This window comes from Hemitrygon akajei, chromosome 16 (assembly GCF_048418815.1).
Source record: "Hemitrygon akajei chromosome 16, sHemAka1.3, whole genome shotgun sequence".
In the NCBI taxonomy this organism is placed as follows: domain Eukaryota; kingdom Metazoa; phylum Chordata; class Chondrichthyes; order Myliobatiformes; family Dasyatidae; genus Hemitrygon; species Hemitrygon akajei.
The window spans coordinates 53,333,275-53,356,029 of record NC_133139.1 but is presented as its reverse complement, the minus strand read 5'-3'; the positions used below and the strand labels follow the sequence as shown (position 1 = coordinate 53,356,029).

Here is a 22,755-nt window from a genome sequence, read left to right as displayed (position 1 = left end):
TATCACTTTACAGCGCATGCGCGGCGACGGGGAGCGCCATCTTGTTGCAATCGCGCAATATCTGAGTGACCGGCAATGGCGGAGGAGAGCGGGGTAGCTGGTGAGGGTGGCGTGCGTGGGATCAACGAGCTCAGGGTGGTAGATCTGAAAGCTGAGCTCAGGAGGAGGAGCCTGGACACCAGTGGAAACAAAAGTGTTCTGATTGAAAGGCTCCGACAGGTGAAAAGAGCGAGGGCTGTTGTGAGAGTGGGGGAGGGGTGGTTCTGTTGTGTTGGAAGGGGTCCGTAGTCGGTGGGGGATGTAGTCAGTAGGGCTGGAAGGGAACTCGGATGTACAGGGAGGGGGCGTGAATTGGAAAGATTGTTATGGAAGTAGGGGTTTAGAGCCGGGGTGTTGTTGGTGTTGAGTGATTTGGGGGTCAGTGGGTTCGCTTTGGAGGGAAGGGTGAAATATGTGGTATTGGAAGGGGTGTGGGGTCAGTACGATAGGGCACTACCACAGGGCACTAGTGGGGGTTGTAGTCATTGGGCCTGCGGTTGTGGGGGCTGTGGTTGGTAACGGTAGGAGAGAACTGAGATGGGGGTGTACAAGGAGGGAGTGAAGGAAAATGAGGAAAACATTGGGAGAGTAAAGGGGAAGGGTTTTGCAACCTGTGGGAAGGAGATTGCTTCTGAAGTCTGGTGTTTGAAGGTGGGGGACAGGCCAAGGATGGTGAATGAAGAAGGGGGTGGATTTCTGGTTGTTTGGCATTTGGGAATTTGAATTGGTTGGGAAAATCATGGAGAGCAACTTTGTTAACTCTTTGGAAACTGGCAAATTCACTACTAGCTGTCACAGAATCATAAGACATGGAAACAGATCTTTCAGCCTGACTTATCAGTGGAGACCAAGGTGTCATCCTAAACTATTTCCATTTGCCTGTATTTTGCCCATTTCCTCTCTAACCCTTTCCTAACTATTTATCTGTCTACATATCTTTTAAATATTATTGTACCCTTTTGTCTCTTGAAATAATGTAATCCTATGTTGTTTTATTTTGACACTGGTAATGAATTACTAGTTGACTCATTCCTTAAAGGAGTGTCTAGTCTCTTCTGTGTAGCAGCTGTTATCAATTTGCACTATTATTTGAATTGGACAGCAGAAAGGTTAATTGAACATTGGTTCCACAGCAACACACACAAAATACTGGTGGAATGCAGCAGACCAGGCAGCATCTATAGGAAGAAGTACAGTCCATGTTTTTGGCCGAGACCCTTTGTGAGAACTAACTGAAAGAAGAGGTAGTAAGAGATTTGAAAGGGGGAAGATCCAAAATGATAGAAGACAGGAGGGGGAGGGATGAAGCTAAGAGCTAGAAAGTTGATTGGCAAAAGGGATACAGAACTGGAGAAGGGAGAGGATCATGAGACGGGAGGCCTAGGGAGAAAGGAAGGGGGAGGGGAGCACCAGAGGAAATTGGAGAGTAGGCAAGGAGTGATTGTGAGAGGAACAGAGAGAGAGAAGGGGAGAAAGGGAGAAAATAATAAATAAATAAATACATATGGGATGGGGTAAGAAGCGGAGGAGGGACATTAAAGGAAATTAGAGAAATCAATGTTCATGCCATCATTTTTTTTTCTCTCTCTCCTCACAATCACTCCTTGCCTGCTCTCCATCTTCCTCTGGTGCTCCCCTCCCCCTTTTTTTCTCCCTAGGCCTCCTGCCCCACGATCCTTTCCCTTCTCCAGCTCTCTATCACTTTTGCCAATCAACTTTCTAGCTCTTAGCTTCATCCCACCCCCTCCTATCATTTTGGATCTCCCCGCCCCCTCCACTTTCAAATCTTACTATCTCTTCTTTCAGTTAGTCCTGACGAAGGGTCTTGGCCCAAAATGACAACTGTACTTCCTATAGATGCTGCCTGGCCTGCTGCATTCCACCAGCATTTTGTGTGTGTTGCTTGAATTTGCAGCATCTGCAGATTTCCTCGTGATTGATTCCACAGGATTGTCATAGTTGAGGGAGGTAGTGGGGATAAGCTCCCACTACCTGTCAAATGTTCTCAATGGTGTGCATCTTAAATGGCCTCTTGTCAACCAAGTCTAATTCCTGACCTTCTCGTATGGCTTAGCTCTAAGCATTTCTACTGACAGGAGAAGGGGCAAAGGCCAGTTACCGGCACCTTAAAACCAGTTGCTTTGGGCAGATGGGGCTTGTTAGCTGTGGTTGGCAGCTCACTAGAACATAAGAAATAGGAGCAGGAGTAGGCCATCTGGCCCGTTAAGCCTGCTCTGCCATTCAATAAGATCATGGCTGATCCGGCCATGATCTCCACCTTTTCCCCATAACCCTTAATTCCCCTACTATTATTTTTTATTATTTCTCTTCTAATGTACTGTCGACTCTTCCCATTTCTTCGCCAATGCTGTCGACATCACTCACAAGGTGATTTCTTGGCGCACATTTCACTGGACAGAGCTCTAGTCCTAGGTACCTGAGAAGTGCCTTAGTTCCACTCCAGTTTGCCTACCGGAGCATTAGGTCCACAGTAGATGCCATCTCTTTGGTTCTTTGCTCAACCCTGGAACATCTTCATATTTCCACTAGGAGAAGGAAAACTCTGATCTCAAACCTCCGTTGCCTTGCAGCTAAACCCACTCATGGGAAGGCTTTGGGAGTAAACCCTCAGGGAAAAATCTGGATAAGCAGTCTGTAATCCAGTCTTGGGTTGAGTTCAGTGCTGACTAGCAACTCCTGTGATGTCGCTGGTATCAAACTGTAGTGGTATCTGTTCCTTTGGATTCATCAGCTATGTGGAGAGGGGAATGCAATAGCTTAATCTCCTTATCATACTGACTTGACGTATGTGCTACATAGACAGCAACAACGCAGTATCCATAGTTGATGCTGACCAACAAAGGGCCTCACAATTGACCATTATATGGAAACCAAAAGTAGGTTAAACTTGAGATCACTCATCTTGATAAGTATCGCTATAATAGACTGAGTGCCTACTGTGTTATATTTTTGATATTATACATTTCAGAGTGAAGCATATTGCCTTAAATAAAAGACCAAGTCTACAATTCTCCAAAGCTCAATTTGTTTTATCCTGGATTGTCTCCAAACATTTTTCACCACACATTACTCATTTTGTTTTTTTTTAAATGTCCATATTAACTCAATGTTTTCTTCAATTGTCTTGTCCTCTTTTTCTGTTTAAGTGTTGTTTTATCTTCCTTCCCATGGCAAACTAAAATTTGTTGCATAGAGTTGGAGCAGAATTAGGCCATTTGGCTGATTGAGTCTGCTCAGCCATTGCATCGCTGATCTATTAACCCATCTCAGCTCCATTCTCCTGCCTTCTCCCTGTAACCATTGATGCTCTAACTAATCAAGAACCTATCAACCTCTTTAAGTATACCAAATAACTTGGCCTCCACAGCCATCTGTAGCATTGAATTCACACATTCACCACCCTCTGGTGAAATAAATCCCTCCTCATTTCTGTTTTAAAGGGATGTCCTATTCTGAGGCTGTTCCTTCAGGTCCCAGTCTCCCCCACTACAGGAAACATCCTCTGAAGTTCAAGTTTATTGTCATCTGACTACAGTACACCCACAAAACGTACATCACATCACATAAAGCAAAATATATTCATAAATAAGTTAATAAACTATAATAGAAAATGCATGTGATGCACAGAAAACAACAGTCCTGGTGGCAGAGTATTAGTTTCACAGCCTTGGGGAAGAAACTTAGCCATGCCTGTCCCACATCCACTCTATAGAGACCTTTCAATGTTCGGTAAGTTTTAATAAGATTTCTCCCTGTGTGCTTCCCCCCACTCTTATGAGTACAGGCCTCATACATTACTCTTTCATTCCTGGAATTGTTCTGTATTCCCTCTGTATTCTCACCAGTGCCAGCACAACCTTTCTTAAAGGGTCCAAAGCTGCTTCAAGTGTGGTCTAGCCAATGCTTTATAAAGCCTCAGCATTGTATCCTTTTATATTCTAGTCTTCTCAAAATGAATGCTAATGTTGCAGTTGCTGTCTATACACCAACACAGCCTGCAAGTTAACCTTTAGGGAATGCTGCGCAAGGATTCCCAAGTTGGTATGCACCTCTGATTTCTGAATTTTCTCCCCGTTTAGAACATGGTCTTCATGTCTATTCCAACTACCAGTATGACCATGCACTTTATTTATCAGCTTCCCAAGCACCACCTCTTTAGTAATAGCTACTGTACTCCTTTCTACCTCCAGACGCTTGAATTGCTGGCATACTGCTAGTGTCTTCCTCTGTGAAGAATGATGCAAAACTCTTATTAGGTTCATCCACCATTTCTTTGATCCCATTATTACCTCTAGCATCATTTTCCAGTGATCAAACATCCACTCTTGTCTCTCTTTTACTCTTTACATATCTGAAAAGTCATCTTATATTATTGGCTAGCTTACCTCCATATCTCATCTTTTTTTTTGCTTTTTAAAAGCTTCCCACTGTATTTACTATATACTCATTCTTTTACATTTATTCTATAGTTTTGGGATGTATCTGCTGTGTCTTTTCAATTGTTCTCAGAAACTCCAGCCATTGCTGTTTTGCCATCATCCCTGCTCGTGTTCCCTTCCAATCAACTGAGACTAGCTCCAAATTGAATATTGAAAGGCTTTGAGAGAGTTGATGTGGAGAGGAAGTTTCTTATGGTGGGTCAGCCTCACAATAGACGGATTTGGAACAGATGGGAAGGAATTTCTTTAGCCAGAGGGTGGTCAGTCTTTGGAATTGAATGCCAAGGAAGACATGAAGGTCAAGTCATTGAATATTTTAAGCAGAGCTTGATAGGTTCTTGGTTAGTCAGGGAGTTGAAGATTATGGGAGAAGGCAATAGAATGGGGTTGAGAGTGATAATATATCAGCCAGGATGGAATGGCGAAGTAGAGTCAATGGGCCAATTCAGAGTTCTGCTCCTCTGTGTTGTGGACTTCTCTCATGATACTAATTACCTTTACTCCATTGTAATGCTGATACATCTGATTTTAGCTCTCCCTCTCAAACTGCAAGATGAATTTTGTATTATGATTAATGTTTACTCATGGTTCCTTTACAAAACACCCAATCCAGTATTGACTTTCCCCTAGTGGGCTCAACCACAAGCTGCTCTAAAAAGCCATCTTGTAGGCATTCTATGAATTTTCTCTCTTGGGAACCAGTACTAACCTAATTTTACAAATCTGCCTGCATTTTGAAATCCCCCATCACTATTATAACATTGCCTTTTTTACATGTGTTTTCAATCTCATTGTAATTTGTAGCCCACATCCTGGAGGCCTGTGTGTAATTTCCATCGGATTCTTTTTACCCTTGCAGTTTCTTAACTTTACCCACAAGGATTTAATGTCTTACATCCTATGTCACCTCTTTCTAAAGAATTGATTTCACTTTTTACCAACAGAACCACCCCACTCACTCTGCCTACCTGCCTGTCCTTTCAATACAATGTTTATGCTTGGAGCTCCCAAATATGATCTTCTTTCAGTCATGACTAACTAATACCCATAATGTCATAATTGTCGATCTTTAACTGGGCTATAAGTCATTATTAACACAAGAAATTCTGCAGCTGCTGGAGATCCAAAGCAACATACACAAAATGCTCGAGGAATTCAGCAGGTCAGGCCGCATCCATGGAAATGAATGGTTGATGTTTTGGGCCAAGACCTTTTCTCAGGATGGGAAAGGAAGAGGAAAGATGCCAGAATAAAAAGGTGGGGGCAGGGAAGGATAGCTGGAATGTAATAGGTGAAACCAGGTGGGTGGGAAAGGTAAATGACTGGAGATGAAGAAGTATGATAGGAAAGGAGAGTGGACCATAGGAGGTGGGGCATCAGGGGGAGAAGATAGACAGGTGAAAAGAGGTGAGTCATTATTAATTGCAGCTAACTTGCGCAACAATTTTGACTTCACCCCGGGTTAATGATTTCTTTCTTTAGGTAATACAAGAGGAAGGAGGAAACCCTGATGAACTTTCAGTCACACCAGACACCCTAAACAGCAGAACATCAAAGAGGACTGGGAAAGGTATCAATAGTTATTTACAAGGTACAAGTGGTAAATTTGAACTCCTTGTTTGATATTGTGGACATGGGTATTTGAGCCAACCCATCTGGAAGCAGTTGCCAAGTAGCATACTACCCAATTTGCAAAAAATACTACCGTAGATTCCGGATTTTAAGCCGCTACTTTTTTCCCACATTTTGAACAGCTTTGAACTCTGCGGCCTTTAAACGGAGCGGCTAATGCATGATTTTTTTTCATGCCGCCAAAAACATTTTGCCTCGTAACAGTAGACCAATAAAATTGATGAGTAGTTCACAGAGGTCCAATGAAATTGTACGATAAATCAAGCGCACTTTCACAATTAAATTATTGTAAATCAGTCATTTGTACTCACCCTCATCAACATGGAAAACACTTGAAGAAAAGCATTGTGCTGCCTTTATGGCAGTTATTTAGTTTATAATATTTTCGCTTAGTAATTCATTTGTTAGTTAAAGTTAGAACTGTTTTAACTATATTTGTTTTCTGTACTACATCGCGGGATGCTATGACGTCACACCCGGTTTCGCCGCGTCTTGTGGGAAAATGCCGGTTTGCGATAAACGGGAAGGAGGGGGGCGAGCGGCGGAGCGAAAACGCTGCTTTTAAGTTAAAGGCGATCAATAACTTTTCCTGGTAGGCTGCAGTATATATATTTTTTACCAGTCGTTAGGAGATATTGGAATGTTGTTCAGTAAAAAAGTATACGCAACGTATATTTAAAAGTAGCCGCGTTACAGGCACGGTTCGAAAAAAAGCATTTGCAATATGTATTTGTTTATGTTACCATATGGATTTAATTAAAAGTTAAAAAATCCTCACGTGTAATATCTTTCTGTGTAAATATCTCATATTACAATGTGGGACACCTGCGGCCGAAAATCCGGTGCGGCCTAAAATCCGGTGCGGCCTGTACAAGTACAAAATTGATTTTCTTTCTAAAATTAGAGCCAGCGGCTTTTAATCAGGTGCGCTCTGTAGTCCGGAATCTACGGTAATTTCTGTTGGAAAGTAAAAATTTCTGTTTGACTTTGTCTATTAGGACACAGAGCTGAGGATGGTGAGACTGAAGACTCTGCAGAAGAGGACTTTGCTGGAAAGCAGGTGAGCTATTTTATATAGGCAAAGGCATAGGAGGCAAATGAGTCAGTGTGGACAGGGAGAGCCGAAGGACCAATTTCTGTGCTGTACAACTCTTGATTGCTCAAGTAATTGTTGCATAGTAACATTTAATTATACTTTTTCACAGATGTTTTTAATTACATTTTTATAAATATTTTTTGATACATTCCCTGATGTACTTCCTAGCAGAATTGAGTAAAATATGTCATCTTGAAATATTGGTACAAAGTGAGTTGTTTTTGCAGCAAGCAATGCCTCAAATTGTCAGTGACTTTTGAGATGAGTAGACCTCAGATATATTTCTTCCCAACTGTAGATTGACAGTGGTTATTAGGTACTTTTATACTGGGCATTTATTACAAATAAATTGAAATGTTTTATCGTACTTATTGATTCTTTAGGGAACAAGGTACAACACAATGTACAATATATGGCCAGACAATCCCCCATCTCTCCTCTGACTGTGGTAGATATGTTTCTTTTCCTCATTCCTACACTTTGACTCTGATCACAAATTCACTCAACCTCGTCTTTCCTTTGCCTTCAGATTTTAAATTTCTCGTTTCCCCCCACCTCAGTGATGCCTCTATTTGTCAACTCTAAATCTGTTCTTTCTAGCCCTTATAACAGTGCCAGAAACAAACATCAACTGAGCTTCTTCAGCATTCTCAGAAGCTAAATTTGAAAGATGTACAATTATTCCCATCATGGACCTACAGTTGCAAAGTTTGTAAACCCTTTGCAATTACCTGGTTTTGTGCATTAAATACTCATAAAATTTGGTCTGATCTTCATCTAAGTCACAATAATAGACACACACAATCTGCCTAGATTTCTAGTTAATACTGACTACACCATTTAAGCAATCATAGTCTAGGTTCCAAAAAAATGATGTAAACCTCTAGTGTAATACCTTCTATAAAAGCTATTTGGAGTCAGGTGATCCATTCTATGAGATGAGATTGGAGTTGTAGAGATGCCCTCACATGTAAAAATGGCACACGAATTCGGTACTGACAGTGCCTGCTCTGCTCAAGAAAGATCTGTTAGTGTGCACCAAGCCTTGATCAAAATAACTTTCAGAGGACCTTAGAAGAATTGTAGAGATTCATGAAACTGGAAAAGGCCACAAAAGTATTGAAGACCTGAGTGTTCATTAGTTCACAGCAAGAGAAATAGAGAAAATTCAGTACTGTTGCTACTCTCCCGAGTAGTGAGTATCCTGCAAAGAGCACAATGTGCAATACTGAAGGAGATGAGAAAGAACCTAGTGGTATCTGCAAAGCCCTGCAGAAATCTCTAGAACTTACTAATGTCTCTGTTCATGTGTCCACTATAAGAAAAACATCAAAAAAAGAATGGTAACACATACACACAATTATGGTGGAACGCAGCAGGCCAGGCAGCATCTATAGGAAGAAGTACAGTCGATGTTTCGGTCCGAGACCCTTCATCAGGGCTAACTGAAAGAAAAGATATAAGAGATTTGAAAGTAGGAGGGGGAGGGGGAAATCCGAAATGATAGGAGAAGACGGGGGGGGGGGGGGGAGGGAGGGATGAAGCTAAGAGCTGGAAAGGTGATTGGCAAAAGGGTTACACAGCTGGAGAAGGCAAAGGATTATGGGGTGGGAGGCCTAGGGAGAAAGAAAGGGGGAGGGGAGCACCTGAGGGAGATGGAGAACAGGCAAAGAGTGATTGTGAGAGGGGCAGAGGGAAAAAAAAGGGTATAATAAATAAGGGATGGGGTAAGAAGGGGAGGAGGGGCATTAACGGAAGTTAGAGAAATCAGTGTTCATGCCATCAGGTTGGAGGCTATCCAGATGGAATATAAGGTGGTGTTCCTCCAACCTGAATGTGACAGTAGAGGAGGCCATAGATAGACATATCAGAATAGGAATGGGACGTGGAATTAAAATGTGTGGCCACTGTGACATCCTGCTTTCTCTGGCAGACCGAGCGTAGGTGTTCAGCGAAACGGTCTCCCAGTCTGCGTCGGGTCTCACCAATATATAAAGGGCCACACCAGGAGCACCAGACGCAGTATACCACACTAGCCAACTCACAGGTGAAGTGTTGCCTCACCTGGAAGGACTGTCTGGGGCCCTGAATGGTGGTGAGGGAGGAAGTGTAAGGGCAGGTGTAGCACTTGTTCCGCTTACAAGAATAAGTGCCAGGAGGGAGATTGGTGGGAAGGGATGGGGGAGATGAATGGACAAGGGAGTCGTGTAAGGAGCAATCCCTGCGGAAAGCAGAAGGGGGGGAGGGAAAGATGTGCTTGGTAGTGGGATCCCGTTGGAGGTGGCGGAAGTTACGAAGAATTATACATTGGACCTGGAGGCTGGTGGGGTGGTAGGTGAGGACAAGGGGAACCCTATCACTAGTGGGGTGGCAGGTGGATGGGGTGAGCGCAGATGTGTGTGAAATGGGAGAGATGCGTTTGAGAGCAGAGTTGATGGTGGAGGAAGGGAAGCCCCTTTGTTTAAAAAAGGAAGACATCACCTTCGTCCTGGAATGAAAAGCCTTATCCTGAGAGCAGATGCGAAGGAGACGGAGGAATTGCGAGAAGGGGATGGCATTTTTGCAAGAGACAGGGTGGGAAGAGGAATAGTCCAGGTAGCTGTGAGAGTCAGTAGGCTTATAGTAGATAATCAGTAGATAAGCCATCTCCCGAGATGTAGACAGAAAGATCAAGAAAGGGGAGGGAGTTGTTGGAAATGGAGCAGGTAAATTTGAGGGCAGGGTGAAAGCTGGAGGCAAAGTTAAGTCAACAAGCTCAGCATGCATGCAGGAGGCAGCGCCAATGCAGTCGTCGATGTAGCGAGGGAAAAGAGGGGGACGGATACCCGTATAGGCTTGGAACATGGACTGTTTTCCTTGGAACAAGAATGGTGTTCATGGATGGAGACCTCGGAGGAAACCACTGCTCTCAAAAATAAAACATTGCTGTATGCCTCAAGCTTGCAAAAGACCACCTGGATGTTCCACAACACTTCTGGGACAATGTTCTCTGGATAGATGAGATGAAAGTTGAACTTTTTGGCAAAAATGCACACTGTGATGTTTGGAGGAAAAAAGGGCACTTCACACCAACACCAAAACCTCATCCCAACTGTGAAGCATGGTGGAAGGAGCTGCTTTGCTGCCTCAGGTCCTGCATAGCTTGCAATTGTTGAGGGAACAATGAATTCAAAATTGAATCAATATGTTTTACAGGAGAATGTCAGGCTAACAAACTGTTACCTGATGCTTAATAGAAGTTGGATGATTACAACAAGACAATGATCCAAAACACAATGGTTGGGGAAAAAAAAAATTGTGTTTTCAAATGTCCAAATCAGAGTCCAGATCTTAACCCAATTGAGATGCTGTGGTGTGACCAGAAGAGGGCTGTTCATGCAAGGTTTCCTAGCAATATTGATGAACTGAAAAAGTTTTGTATGGAGGAATGGTTTAAAATTCCTCCTCACCATTGTGCAAGTCTGATCAGCAGCTACAAGAAATGTTTAGAGATTATTGCTGCTAAAAGAAGTTCTACCAGTTATTAGATATAAGGGTTTACATACTTTTTCCAGCCTGGACTGTCAATAAAGATTTAACAATGTTTTCAGTGAAGACATGAAAAATAGAATTGTGTATTATTAGTTTAGGTAGATTGTGTTTGTATATTATTGTGACTTGGATGAAGATCAGACCACTTTTCATGAGTAATTAATGCAGAAAGTCTGGTAATTCAAACGGTTCACAAAGTTTTTCTTGCAACTGTAAGTAACAATTTTGAAATAGTGACTATCTTTGTTCTCCAGTTACAGGAATATTAAATTCAATCCCTTTTAAAAAGGTTCATACTTTTAAAGATACCACTTCATTCTAATTTCTACAAAGATGTGCATTTTTTAATCCAAACAAGACCAGCCTCACAGTAGGCTGGTCATAATGAACCTTTATGCATGCATCTTTCCTAGACGTCTATAAAGTGTACACACTCTGATTAGTTGTGGTTTGCAGCCTGTAGAGTCTTTTCAGCCTGCAGCAAGATTTCTTTTCTCATTTATTCAAAGCATCTTGCAATAAAGATGTTACTATCAGAATTACTTGCATCCTTACTTTGATTCACAAACAAGACCCTTCACATTCTCTTTGAATCTGATTTCATTCATTTTCGCATCTGGCTTTCCATTGTCAGAAAACTTGAAAGCATTACGCTCAGTCCCTTCATTTTTGCCTTTGGAGATTGTAAAGAGCTGAGTCAAAGCACTGATTGTTCTTGTATTCTCTCAATAGGCCTACCAACCCATAAGTTCCAATAATTTTCTTTCTGTTTAACCAATCTATTCTCTTTAACTTTTTTGTGGCACATGTTTGAAATACAAATCCAAACATATTAGATCTGCTTTCTCCTTTGCTACTTTGAAGAACAGTTTTTAATTGATAAAGCATTTAAATTTTTTTCTAATCACACTTTTATTTTCCAAGACCCCTATTATGGATTCTAGCGTTTTACTTCTAATATACATCTGACCAGTCTTGTGTTCCTGTTATCTCTGTGCTCCCTTTTTGGGACAGTTATTATGTGAGTAGCCTTCTGGTCTACGTAGATTACACCAGAATTGAGGAAATGCTAGAAGTTCAATGTTCATGAATTGTAAAGTTCTACAGTAGTGGTCGCCAACCTGTCAATCGCAATCGACTAGTTGATCTTGGAGACTTTCCCAGTAGATCCGGGAAAAAAAAGAAAAATAAATACACAAATACTGTTCAGAGATTGTTTCTGGGTTGCGGGGTTTTAGTTCCGTTCTTTCTGCATGCGTGTAGCTCCCCCCCACTACACAGTGTACTTCAGTGGTCCCCAACCACCGGGCTGCAGGAAACAATACACATGAGGTCATTACCCACGCACATCAGAGATCACTGGTTGGCCTCAGGTAGCCGGCTGGCGGGAAGTACCGATGCTACCGGCCTGGAGTGCGGACAGACAGACGCTTCCTCTAAACCTGTTCAGCACACCGAATGTTCATGGGAACCCGGTGCTAAAATATTCACAGACCTCATTCGGGCTCAGGGTTTCATAAGCAGCAGAGCAGCTATCTCGCTGAGATCTACTGAAATAAACTTTTGTCGGCCGATAGATCCTACAAGGGGGGTGGGCGTGCGTCCTAACGCACTCCTCAGTCGGTCGGTTGCTCTCTCCGGACTGCGGCCGCGACCCCAGTACGGGAGCAGCCGCATCTGGCCAAGGCGGGTGGGCGGGAGACTGGAGTTCGGGCCCGGAGGCTGTCTAATGAGGTAATGAAGCCCTCAAAACTGCTTCGGTACCTTGAGTCCAAGCACCCTGCGCTTAAAGACAAACCCGTTGAGTTTTTTTCCAGCGGAAAAAACGTGAGCAAGCGGGACAGCAGCTGAGAGCCACGTAAACTAAATTGCAGAATAGACTGGACATAAGGAACCTGCTTCGAGTATTGCTGTATTCCCGTCACGGTTAACCCCCCCCCCGCCAGGTTGGCTGGTCCGCAAGAATATTGTCAATATTAAACTGGTCCGCGGTGCAAAAAAAAGGGTGGTGACCCCTGGTGTTTATATATTATTTCTACTTCCGTGTTGCGGGGTTTTACTTCTGGTCTTTTCTGCCCCGGTGCACATGCGTGTAAGTAATAGATTTGGAGTCGATCTTGCCTTTCACTAAGGCTGAGGTAGGGGATCATGGGCTTAAAAAGGTTGGTGACCACTATTCTACAGCATCTTTAGTTCTTACTAAGCAGGCATCAAGTCCAGAGATTTGTTGGCCTTTATTCTTAATTTACAATTCCTTCTGTCAATTTAGTTTCATGTAATTTGTAGTATAATTTTTTATAGAAAGCTTTTCCAGCCACTTGAATCTCTTGATTCATCAGATTGCAGTTTTTCAGCAGCATTGTAAGCTTCATTTAATTACATAATCATCCTTAACTACTTCAGTTACCTGTGACCATGCCACCTTACCAGCTTTATTACATAATCATCTTTACCTACTTCAGTCAGCTTTACTGGCTTTATTTCTTATTTACCAAGGGAATCAATAAAAGCAAATTATTCCATTATTTAGCTGTTGTCATATCTGATGGCATCTCAGTCAATTTATTCCTTATTCTGCTACAGTTATCTGTTAGTTATGCTCAGTCTTAAAAAAGGTGAGAATATAGATTGCAAACAGCTTTGTAACAGTGAAATTGAGGTGAATTTTATGGATGTGGGGAGAGCCAAAATATGTTTGGTGTGGTATGTTAGAGACATTTTATAAAACTAAAGTTTGGTCAGTCAGGACACTAGGCAAAGATTGAGAAGAACATCGGTCACATGCAGTTACAAAATTTCAATTATGTCTGGAAATTTTCTTGTTTAATGTTGAGGAAGGAGTACATGATGTGCTTTGAGGAATTGGCTTATTGTGCTGAGCACAGTGGCAGATGTAGTGCCTGTAGCTTTGTTTCTACTTTCGCTTCACACAGTGTCATTTGGGCAAATAGATTGAAAGGTTGGTAATTTTATATCCTACCACCATTAGTCAACAGTGTAGTAGGTCATAGCTTGTCTCTTTTTCTTTATCACAGGAGGATATTGAAGCTTTTGTTGACCAGGATCAGGACACCGAAGTAATGAACGTGTCAGAAATTGGGTACACTAAGTGTGCCGAGGCAGATGCTGTTGTGGACAAAGCCATGGAGTGTATTTTGGACTCCACTTCAGTTGAGAAAGTAAGGAGATTATAAGTGGCTCCAAAGATCTCTGCTGGGTAAAGAGAAGTGATAATGGGGAGGTGAAGAGAAAGGAGTGGGAGAGAATTTACTTCTGCTGAACAACAGCTGAAGCTTCTTCTGAACCACAAGTGCTATCAATACAAGGGCTTCAATAGCATTTAATAATAGTACTGGCTCTTCACATCTCATCAGCTGCTAAGTTCCTGAGGCATTTGAAAATTAATTTAAGCTCCTTTGTTCCTTATAATTTAAGCTGCCTGGTGCCCTTAAAAGCAGAACTGTGTAGAATGAGATCTAGTTAACTGTGTCATTTTTGACCAATCTTGTTAGAACTGCCTTTAGGAGGTTTCAATTCTCTGCAGTCTATCTAGACATGACATAAAGCACTGATTCTACTTTTTGATTAAGGAAAGAAATAAAGCTAGGATTTGAACTTGTAAGTTGTTTACATATTCATTGTTCTTCTATTAATTTTAATATTTTCTGATTGAGGAACGAAAAGAGGCAACTGGAGACCCAGCAGAGGGGGAACAAATGCAAGTTAATGAAGTAAGATCAAATTTCATTCCATAATTTTGTTGATGCTGGAGAAATTAGACAATTTCCTTGATATCTTCTGAATTGATTGTCCAGTAAGCTGACACTCTTAGATTGTTTGGGCCATCAGGTCCTGCTCCAGTTAATACCCAAACACATTTGTATGTGTTAAATAGTAAAATAAATTTTCCCGTAAACCTGGTGAATTTGAAAGTAGTGAGGAAAAAATCCTGGAGGTGTGGTAATCCTCTCCTGAAAATAAAATAGCAGTGATGCCTATAACCAGAGGACAAAGATTTAAGTAGTTAGAGAGGATATAAGGAAGAGTTTCTTTCTTGCTGAGGGTTGCTTGGAACACACTGTCTGAGTGGGAGGCCAGGTCAAGAGCTTGAATCGTCAGGGCATAGGAGAAGCATACTAAGTGCTGTTAAGTGGAGTAGTATGTATATGTGCCTGATGGTCAGCATGAAAAGTATGGGGTGAAGGCCTACTTCTGTACTTTAGCTTTAAAGTTTTGGACCTCTTATCTGGCTGCTGACCTACTAATGTTCCAGATCTTTGCTGTTTCAGACCCCAACCTGGCTTCAGCTTCTCCTTAGACCCACAGTCCAAGTCCCCTTGCTCATATTCTGGACTAATGAATAACACATACTGGGCCAGCATATTTTCCAAGTAACTAGATGCTCTATTGTCCTTGTTTTACTGTTATGTTTTCTTGTGTATTGATTCCCCAATATTTATTTGATTCACCATCACCTGCATGTTGTTTAAAATGTAATTATCGGAAGCTGGCCATTCAGCTCCAAAAACTGGCATGGCCCTTCAGTTGGTGGATCAAACATCTCAGCTTCATTTACCTATCTTTGCATAGTTTGTCCTAATCTGAGGAGTATATTAATTTGCGTTGTAAGCTCTGATTTTCCCTAGCATATACAGAATTTGACAAAGAATTCAGGTCACTGCTGGTTTTGTGAAAATTGTTCCCTCATTTTATTAAATGATTAAGTTTTAAATTTAGGTGCAGCAAAACACATTTTCATTTTCTCCATTCTACTATGAATGCCTGCAAGTAAATGAATCTCAAGGTAGTATATGGTGACATATTTGTACTTGGGACAATAAGTATACTTTGAACTTCGAAAATTGCAAGCAATCCCAAGTGTAGCACAACACCATTACAGCTCGGGTGTTTGGAGTTCAATTGTGTAAGCAGGTTTGTACGGTCCTTCCCATGTGCAAGTGGGATTCCTCTGGGTGCTCCGGTTTTCTCCCACATCCAGAGACATGCTGGTTAGTAAGTTAATCAGTCATTGTAAATTGCTCCATGATTGGGCTAAGGTTAAATCAGTGGCTTGCTGGGCAGCACAGCTTGAAGGGCTGAAAGGGCTTGTTCCATGCTGTATTTCTAAATAATAAAATAAAAATGGTGACATATACAGTAGAAATTCTGAATTCTTTATCAAATTCCATGAACTACTCTTATTTACATTTTTTTAATGGTTAAGTTCTAAATTTAAAATATGTTAAAACTCCAGTAATCTTGTATGCTTGGAATGTTGGTGTTATAATGGCTGATTTTCTGTACTATATGCATTTTTACTTTATCAGGTGTTGCAGAATATTTTTTATATTGAGTCTGGTAATTTAAAATATTCATATTAAAGGAAACAGGGAGTTGAGTTTAGAGGGAAGACCAGAAAACTTTATCCAATGAACCAGACGCTGAACATTGGACTTTCTGATTAGTCAGCAAATTATCAAAGTTTTTCTATGTAGTCATCATGTTTTCTCTCTCACATTGGAGGAAGTAGTTTCTCTATCAATTCAATTACTTGTGTCAGTTCATCTCCATTTCGGTATTCTGAATACAAGCCAAGCTTGTGCAATCTATGCTCTCGACCCTTGAGACATAGGCTCAGTGCCATTGATTGCTCTGTCTATCTCCAAAGGCCAGTATATTCTTCCCAAGATTCAGAATCAGCTTTAATATTACTGGCATAAATTGTGAAATTTGTTGTTTTTCAGCAGCAGTATATTGCAACATATAATAAAAATTCTAAGTTATAAAAGTTTATAAAACAAAGAAAATTAACTAAGTAGTGCAAAAAGAGAGTGGAAGAAAGTACTGAGGAGGTGTTCATTGGTTCTTGTCCATTCAGAAACCTGATGGTGCAGAGGAGGAAACTGTTTCTGAAACACAGAGTGTGTGTCTTCAAGCTCTTGAACCACCACTTTGATAATAATTAGAAGAGGGTATGTCCTGGGTGATTAGGGTCCTTAATGATGGATACTGCTCTTGAGGCATTGGGTTATTGAAGGTGACCTGGATGCTGAGAAAGCTAGTGCCCATGATCAAGCTGGCTGAGTTTACAACTTTCTGCAGCCTTTTTCAATCCTGTGCAGTGTAGAAAGTTGACAGCGTCTTTGGTGACATACCATTTCTCCTTTAAATTCTAATGAAATATAGCCTCTGTCATGCCTCACCATTACGTTGAACCCAGGATAGATCCTCAGAGATGTTGACACCCAGGTACTTGAAGCTGCTTATCCTTTTCACTTATGATCCCTCAATGAGGACTGGGGTGTGTTCCCCTTCCAGAAGGCTACAATCAAACCTTGGTCTCACTGATGTTAAATGTTAGGTTATTGTTGTAACTCCACCCAACCAGCTAATCAATCTTGCTCCTATTCGCCTCATAGAAACCATCCTAAATTCTGCCAACATTGGTTGTCATTGCAGATTTTTAGATGGCCTATGCTTAGCCATGTAGTCTAGGGTGTAGACAGAGTTGAGCAGTGTGCTAAGCACTCATCCTTGCGTTGTGCTTTTGTTGTTGTCCGTGAGGAGATGTCGTTTCTGATCCATCTAAATCCAGTTGCAGAGGGAGGTACAGAGGCCCAGGTTTTTTGGAGCTTGTTGATTAGAACTGAGGGTATGATTATATTGAATGACAAGCTATAATCAATAAACAGCAGCCTGACATGGGTATTACTATTTCCCGGTGAACCAAGGCAGAGTGGAGAGGCAGTGAAATGGCATCTGTTGTAGACCAATTGTGGCGATAGGCAGCTTGCAATGGGTCCAAGTCCTTGTTTAGGCAGGAGTTGATACTTGCCATGATCAACTTAAAGCACTTAATCACAGTAGGTGTGAGTGCCACTGGATGTGAGCAGCTCACCCTGCTCTTCTGGGGCACTGGCTTGATCGTCAGACTTTTGAAGCAGGTTGGAACCTCTGACTGCAGTAGTGAGAAATTGAAGATCTCCTTGAACACTCCCGCCAATAAGTTGGTGCAGACTTTCAGAGTCCTACCAGGGTCTGATGCCTTGCCTCTTCAATGGCCACGGCTGATAGAATCCAACCAAAACTGTAAATAACTGACAAATTTTTTACCTTTTGTAATCCAACAGCTAATTATTGTTGAGATATTGACTTGGAGTTAAGCATGTCTTCCATACTGGTGTGATTTGTATGTTTGGTCAACATGTAAAACCCATGCTATTGAGAAACTGGGAGATGTAGTAGGTTTACCTTTGTGGCTCTTCCTGAAACTGCAGAAGATTGTTGGAATGAAAGTAAGATCATAGATTCTAAGGGTCTTGAAATTAGGAACAATGAACTTGTGAATACTCACAGAGATGTATAGTTTGAATATCTGCCTTCTGATTTTTTTCATGACCTTGTTTATAAAACTGAATTTTAAAGGAAAATGGATTCATATCTACAACTATGTTCTTGCTAAAGATTTGGAAATCTACCTTTAACACGGTTATACTTTGAGCCAGCAGCTCTGTTATTGCATTGTTCTATTTGTGATAGCTAATTTAAATTGGGACAAATAGTTTTGAGTGTCGCTATATAAATGGAAAGTGCTGCAATTTTTAATGTGCTTGCATTTTTTTTCTTCCTTTTAGGAAATTGAAACAACTCTAGAAGAACCAGGTATTGTTGAAGATCATTGCCTAGTCTGAACGCTCCAACTCTCCTATTTCTCCCTCCCTTTCACCAACCCTCCCCCATTTTTCTTACAAAATGCATAAATATAGAAGCATTTTGTGGTAGTGAACATCGGAGAACAGTACAGCTACTGGAAGAGTGGAAAACTGAGGTGAAAGCTATCAATGTATATTCTTAATGCTAGTAGGCTTTTTTTCTGACTTGCAATGCCTTCAGGCAATTTAATACTGAAACATAACACCACCTTAGGCAACAAATGCAAAAGGATTGTTTTGCCTTTATTTAATTAAATATTCACCTCTTGAAGTTTTAATTTTGAATCTGAAATGTAATCTACCCTTAGCTCTTGAGCCAAGTTGTCATGAGAAGGAATGGACACTTCAGTCCTGCCATGCAAAGTACTTTTTGTATCTATTCTGTCAGGGCAGAATTTAGTTGACTGTTCCATTCTTTACCCAGTCCAGTTGATGTCTAAATTCTATGATTGACTGGTTATCGATTGGTTATGTCGCCAGTTGGTAGATTACATAGAATTATAGTAATTTTGTAGTACAGATAAATATTATTTAACCTATCATATTTAAAGTAAATGGGTGTAAATACCTTTTTTTTGTATTCATTTATTTTTATCCTGATGGTAAATCTGATATAATCTGGCTGTCTGGTGGGTTAATCTTCATATTTTCTTGTGTTTGTTATAATTATAAGCTGTTGCTTATTTTTAACTGAAACTAGTGTCATGAAATTATGTTAGAGAACTGCCAAAGTTGTAGTTAACAAGTATATGAACAGCATCTATTTCATTAGTTAGACTAGCATGACAATACAGTATGACAATGTTGCGTCTGTAAACCGGTGAGATCCAATGGTGAACACACTTAGTGCAGCTGCAACTGGACAAACTTTAGGGAGTGGTTGTTATCGTGCATAATCTATAGAAGGCTAATATGTAGAGGTAACAAATAATTAAAAAGCTGCTATTAATAGAATAATTGGATACAGAAGTAGGATAAAGGTAATTAAATTATTGTATATAATTTAAAGAAGGTAATACTGGAAATTGGTGGGCAATTATAGTCAGAAAGATGTAGCGTGAAAGCAGACTCTTCAGCCAACTAAGGCTGTGCTATCAAGCACTCCTTTCTTTGCAGTCCTAGCATAACACATTTTGTTCTTCCTGCTTTTGGATCAGCCAACTCGTCCCAAGTCTTATTTCTCATTTATAAACTAAGAACAATTTGCAATAACCAATTAACCTACTATTCTGCATTTTTTTGGAATGTGAGAGGAAACATATGTATATCCAGAGGACATTCATGGGGAGGAAGTGTGAAATCCGTACAGTACCCAGGATCAGGATTGAACTCTTGCTTGTTGTTTGGTGTGAAGTGGCTGCCCTGCTAGATCCTGAAGAGTTTGATGATGTGGATATAGAAACGGTCTTTCTCTCTTGTAAGAGAATCTAGAAGTAGGCAGTATTTGCCTGGAAAAGCTTAAATGATGCCATGTGATGCTGCTGAAAGCAAGTTTTTCATTGCGCTTGTGCATATGACAATAAACTAGACTTTGAATTAAGAAGGTGGTAAGATTTTTTTTTGGATATTTTACTACAACTATTTCCCCAAAGAGAGTTGATAAGTATTTCTAAGGCTCTCTATAGGTCATTGATGTGTAAAAGAGTGAAAGATCACCACAGCAATGCAGAACTGAGGTTACAATTATATCAGCCTTGTAGGGCTAAGTCCTATAATTCAGACATTGGTTAATTTTAGAGTTAGAAGACAGTGGGGAGTCCCAGGTTGGTACCAGTGACCAGCTGTTCACAATCTGTCAATGGTTTAGATCAATGTTTCCCATTCTTTTTAGCCCAACACCCCCGTAAATCACTTTCATACTTGCCAATGCCACACTTGGGCACAATTAACTTTCCAGTGCTCCCATAGTGTAAAAACATGTCTACCATATGCTAAGATGAGAAAAATAATTCTGCTTTAAATTTTTTATTTGTTTTTAAACCTAGCTTACATGGTACCCGCGGTCTGTAAAACACCTTGAGCTTGGTGGTTTTTTAGCAAGCGTTGAAATATCTGATCCAAGTTGCGACAGCGAAAGCCTTAAGTCCCCACACATAACAGTGTCCAAGCGGTTTCTGTTTTTTGTGAGTATGTGGTTCACTACACTGTAGCCTCTTTCAACAAGGTAGGAGGATGGAAATGCAATGAAGAGCAGTTTGGCTCTTCTCCAAAGACCACAATACTTCTTAAGACTGTATAGTCACATACCACAAAAGCTGACATTTTTGAAAAGTAGTTTTGCTTCTTCATCATTCTGAATTTCAATAATTTCTTCTTGCAAGCTGTCTTCCTGTTCTTCCATCGTGCAAAAAAAGGGGGTTAATTACCTAGTCTGGAATTTCCAGATTGTTCAAACCCTTGAATCAATCTGAAAATCCTTCTTCAGTGACTGCAGGCGTAAGCAGTACTCTTGCAAATCACCGTCTGTAAAAGAGAATGCCATACTTTCCATACAGGAAAGCTGTGAGACCATCCAATGTTTTCCAGTATTTCCAATTTTATGATAAAGTGGACACTGCACTTATTGCCTGGATCAAATTGAAATTCTCACCCTGCATTTTCATATTTAGAATGTTTGTTCTATAATATGCCACATTTCCATGTAGAAGTTCTGTCTTGTTTCCCAAGCTTTTGTCAACTTTGAGCAAAAATTCAACCATAGCATCAAAAAGATCAAAGAAATGTTTTAAACATCTTTTGACAGCCAATGCACTTCAGTGTGAAGAAACAGGTGTTCAAACTCTTCATTGTTATCTTGGCAAAAGTAGGCAAAATATTCCGCTATTTAATGGATGAGCTTTTATTTTGTTGATAACAGATATTGTAAGAGTTATACTTGAAAAACGTTACTGGCTGAGTTGTTTGGTTGCGAGATGTTGACAATGAATACACAATAAGTTGCAAACAGGCTTAGAATTTCTTTTTTTCATAAATGCCACTAAACCAGCATGGTGACCTGTCATATGGTGCTTCATCTGTTGCACAATAAATCATGTTCCTAATCAGAATACTTTTATCCTCAATATATATTTTGAGCTTGTCATTGATTGATTCTCCGTTGATGTTTGTTTTTTTAACTTTTTACAAAAGAACATCTCTTCGTAAACTTCCATTTTTGATAAACTCTAAAACTGTACATTGCCATTAGCAATGTTTTGTTGTCTCACACTGTTGATACATGCAATTGTATCCCAAATTGTTATTTGTAGTTCTGCATAGTTGATGCTCAGTGTCTTCACTCAATCTGTCAATATGATGAGCTATAGAGTTATTGCTCAGAGGAATTTAAAATACTTTTAAATAATTAAAATTTTTTGAGAACAGTGGTGGGCACTTCTGATACAGCAGGCATTCTTAATCTTTCACCAATTGCATGAGATTTTCCACACTTTGCTATCATTTTGGAAATTTTGGAAGATCACTACCATGGTCATTTTTAGTTTTCTTGGCAAATGACTGTGCAATTCTTTTCAAAGGCTTCTTTCATCTTCTGGAATTGAATACTGTAATACCATGAGTAGACTTTACAGTGTGTCTTTTACGAAGTGTCCCTGCAATCTTAATGGTTTCATGGCTTCATTAGACAGTACATGTTGGGGTGTTGCTGATCTGATGGGAACAGAATAAATCCATACTCCAGGTATGTAATATTGAATTGACGCACTTTCTATTTCTTAGCAGAATTAGGATTCAAAGCTTCACTGCCTTCAGACTCAGAGATTGTGCAATACGTATTTATCCATCATTAATGGGGCTAAGTTAAAATAAAAACTGGGAATGCTTGCCAGATGTTGACGATGGCAGGATGTTGACACGAATGGAACGATGGTAGCGCAAAGGAGCAGTGAGGTGAAGATGAAGATGATCACAACAGTGAAACTTATGTTGACAAGGATTCAGATTGGAATCTGAATGCTAGTTGGGATAGAGCTGGTGTTCGGCAAGCTACCGTTATACTATTCCAGTTAGTGCGATTGATCAATCACGTAAGGTCTCATAATCCCCAAAGATGTTTCTTGACCACACATATGAAGCCAAGATCGCTTTGAACACCTCAAGAGGAATCCTCGGGCTCACTGGCTCTATTTCACCATTTGGTTCCAGCCAGCACTGTATCGTTGCACGATTTGTAGAGAATAGTTGAGAAGGTGTACTCGTCTTGCCGACTGTAAAATTGCATGAACTCATTCTGTGCCCTGAGTCAAAGGGAACTGTTGGGCTAATTTATGCATCCTTTATAACGTCT

General features: G+C 40.6%; 1 protein-coding gene across 8 annotated transcripts in view; it reads left to right on the top strand.

Moving 5' to 3' along the window:
* The first annotated feature begins 30 nt into the window (after window positions 1-30).
* LOC140740050 (scaffold attachment factor B1-like) overlaps window positions 31-22,755 on the top strand; it is a 92,908-nt gene continuing 70,183 nt past the window's right edge. For 5 of the 8 annotated variants that reach the window (XR_012101785.1, XM_073068884.1, XM_073068881.1 and 2 more), the window contains exons 1-6: window positions 31-219; window positions 5,982-6,090; window positions 7,130-7,191; window positions 13,794-13,937; window positions 14,433-14,489; window positions 18,393-18,420. Coding sequence is in view for 7 of the 8 variants with exons in the window: in XM_073068884.1 (XP_072924985.1) it covers window positions 76-219; window positions 5,982-6,090; window positions 7,130-7,191; window positions 13,794-13,937; window positions 14,433-14,489; window positions 18,393-18,420 (544 nt within the window). In the remaining variant the exon portion in view is untranslated. The remainder of the gene's footprint in view (window positions 220-5,981; window positions 6,091-7,129; window positions 7,192-13,793; window positions 13,938-14,432; window positions 14,490-18,392; window positions 18,421-22,755) is intronic. The other 3 variants (XM_073068879.1, XM_073068883.1, XM_073068882.1) reach the window with 3 other exon arrangements.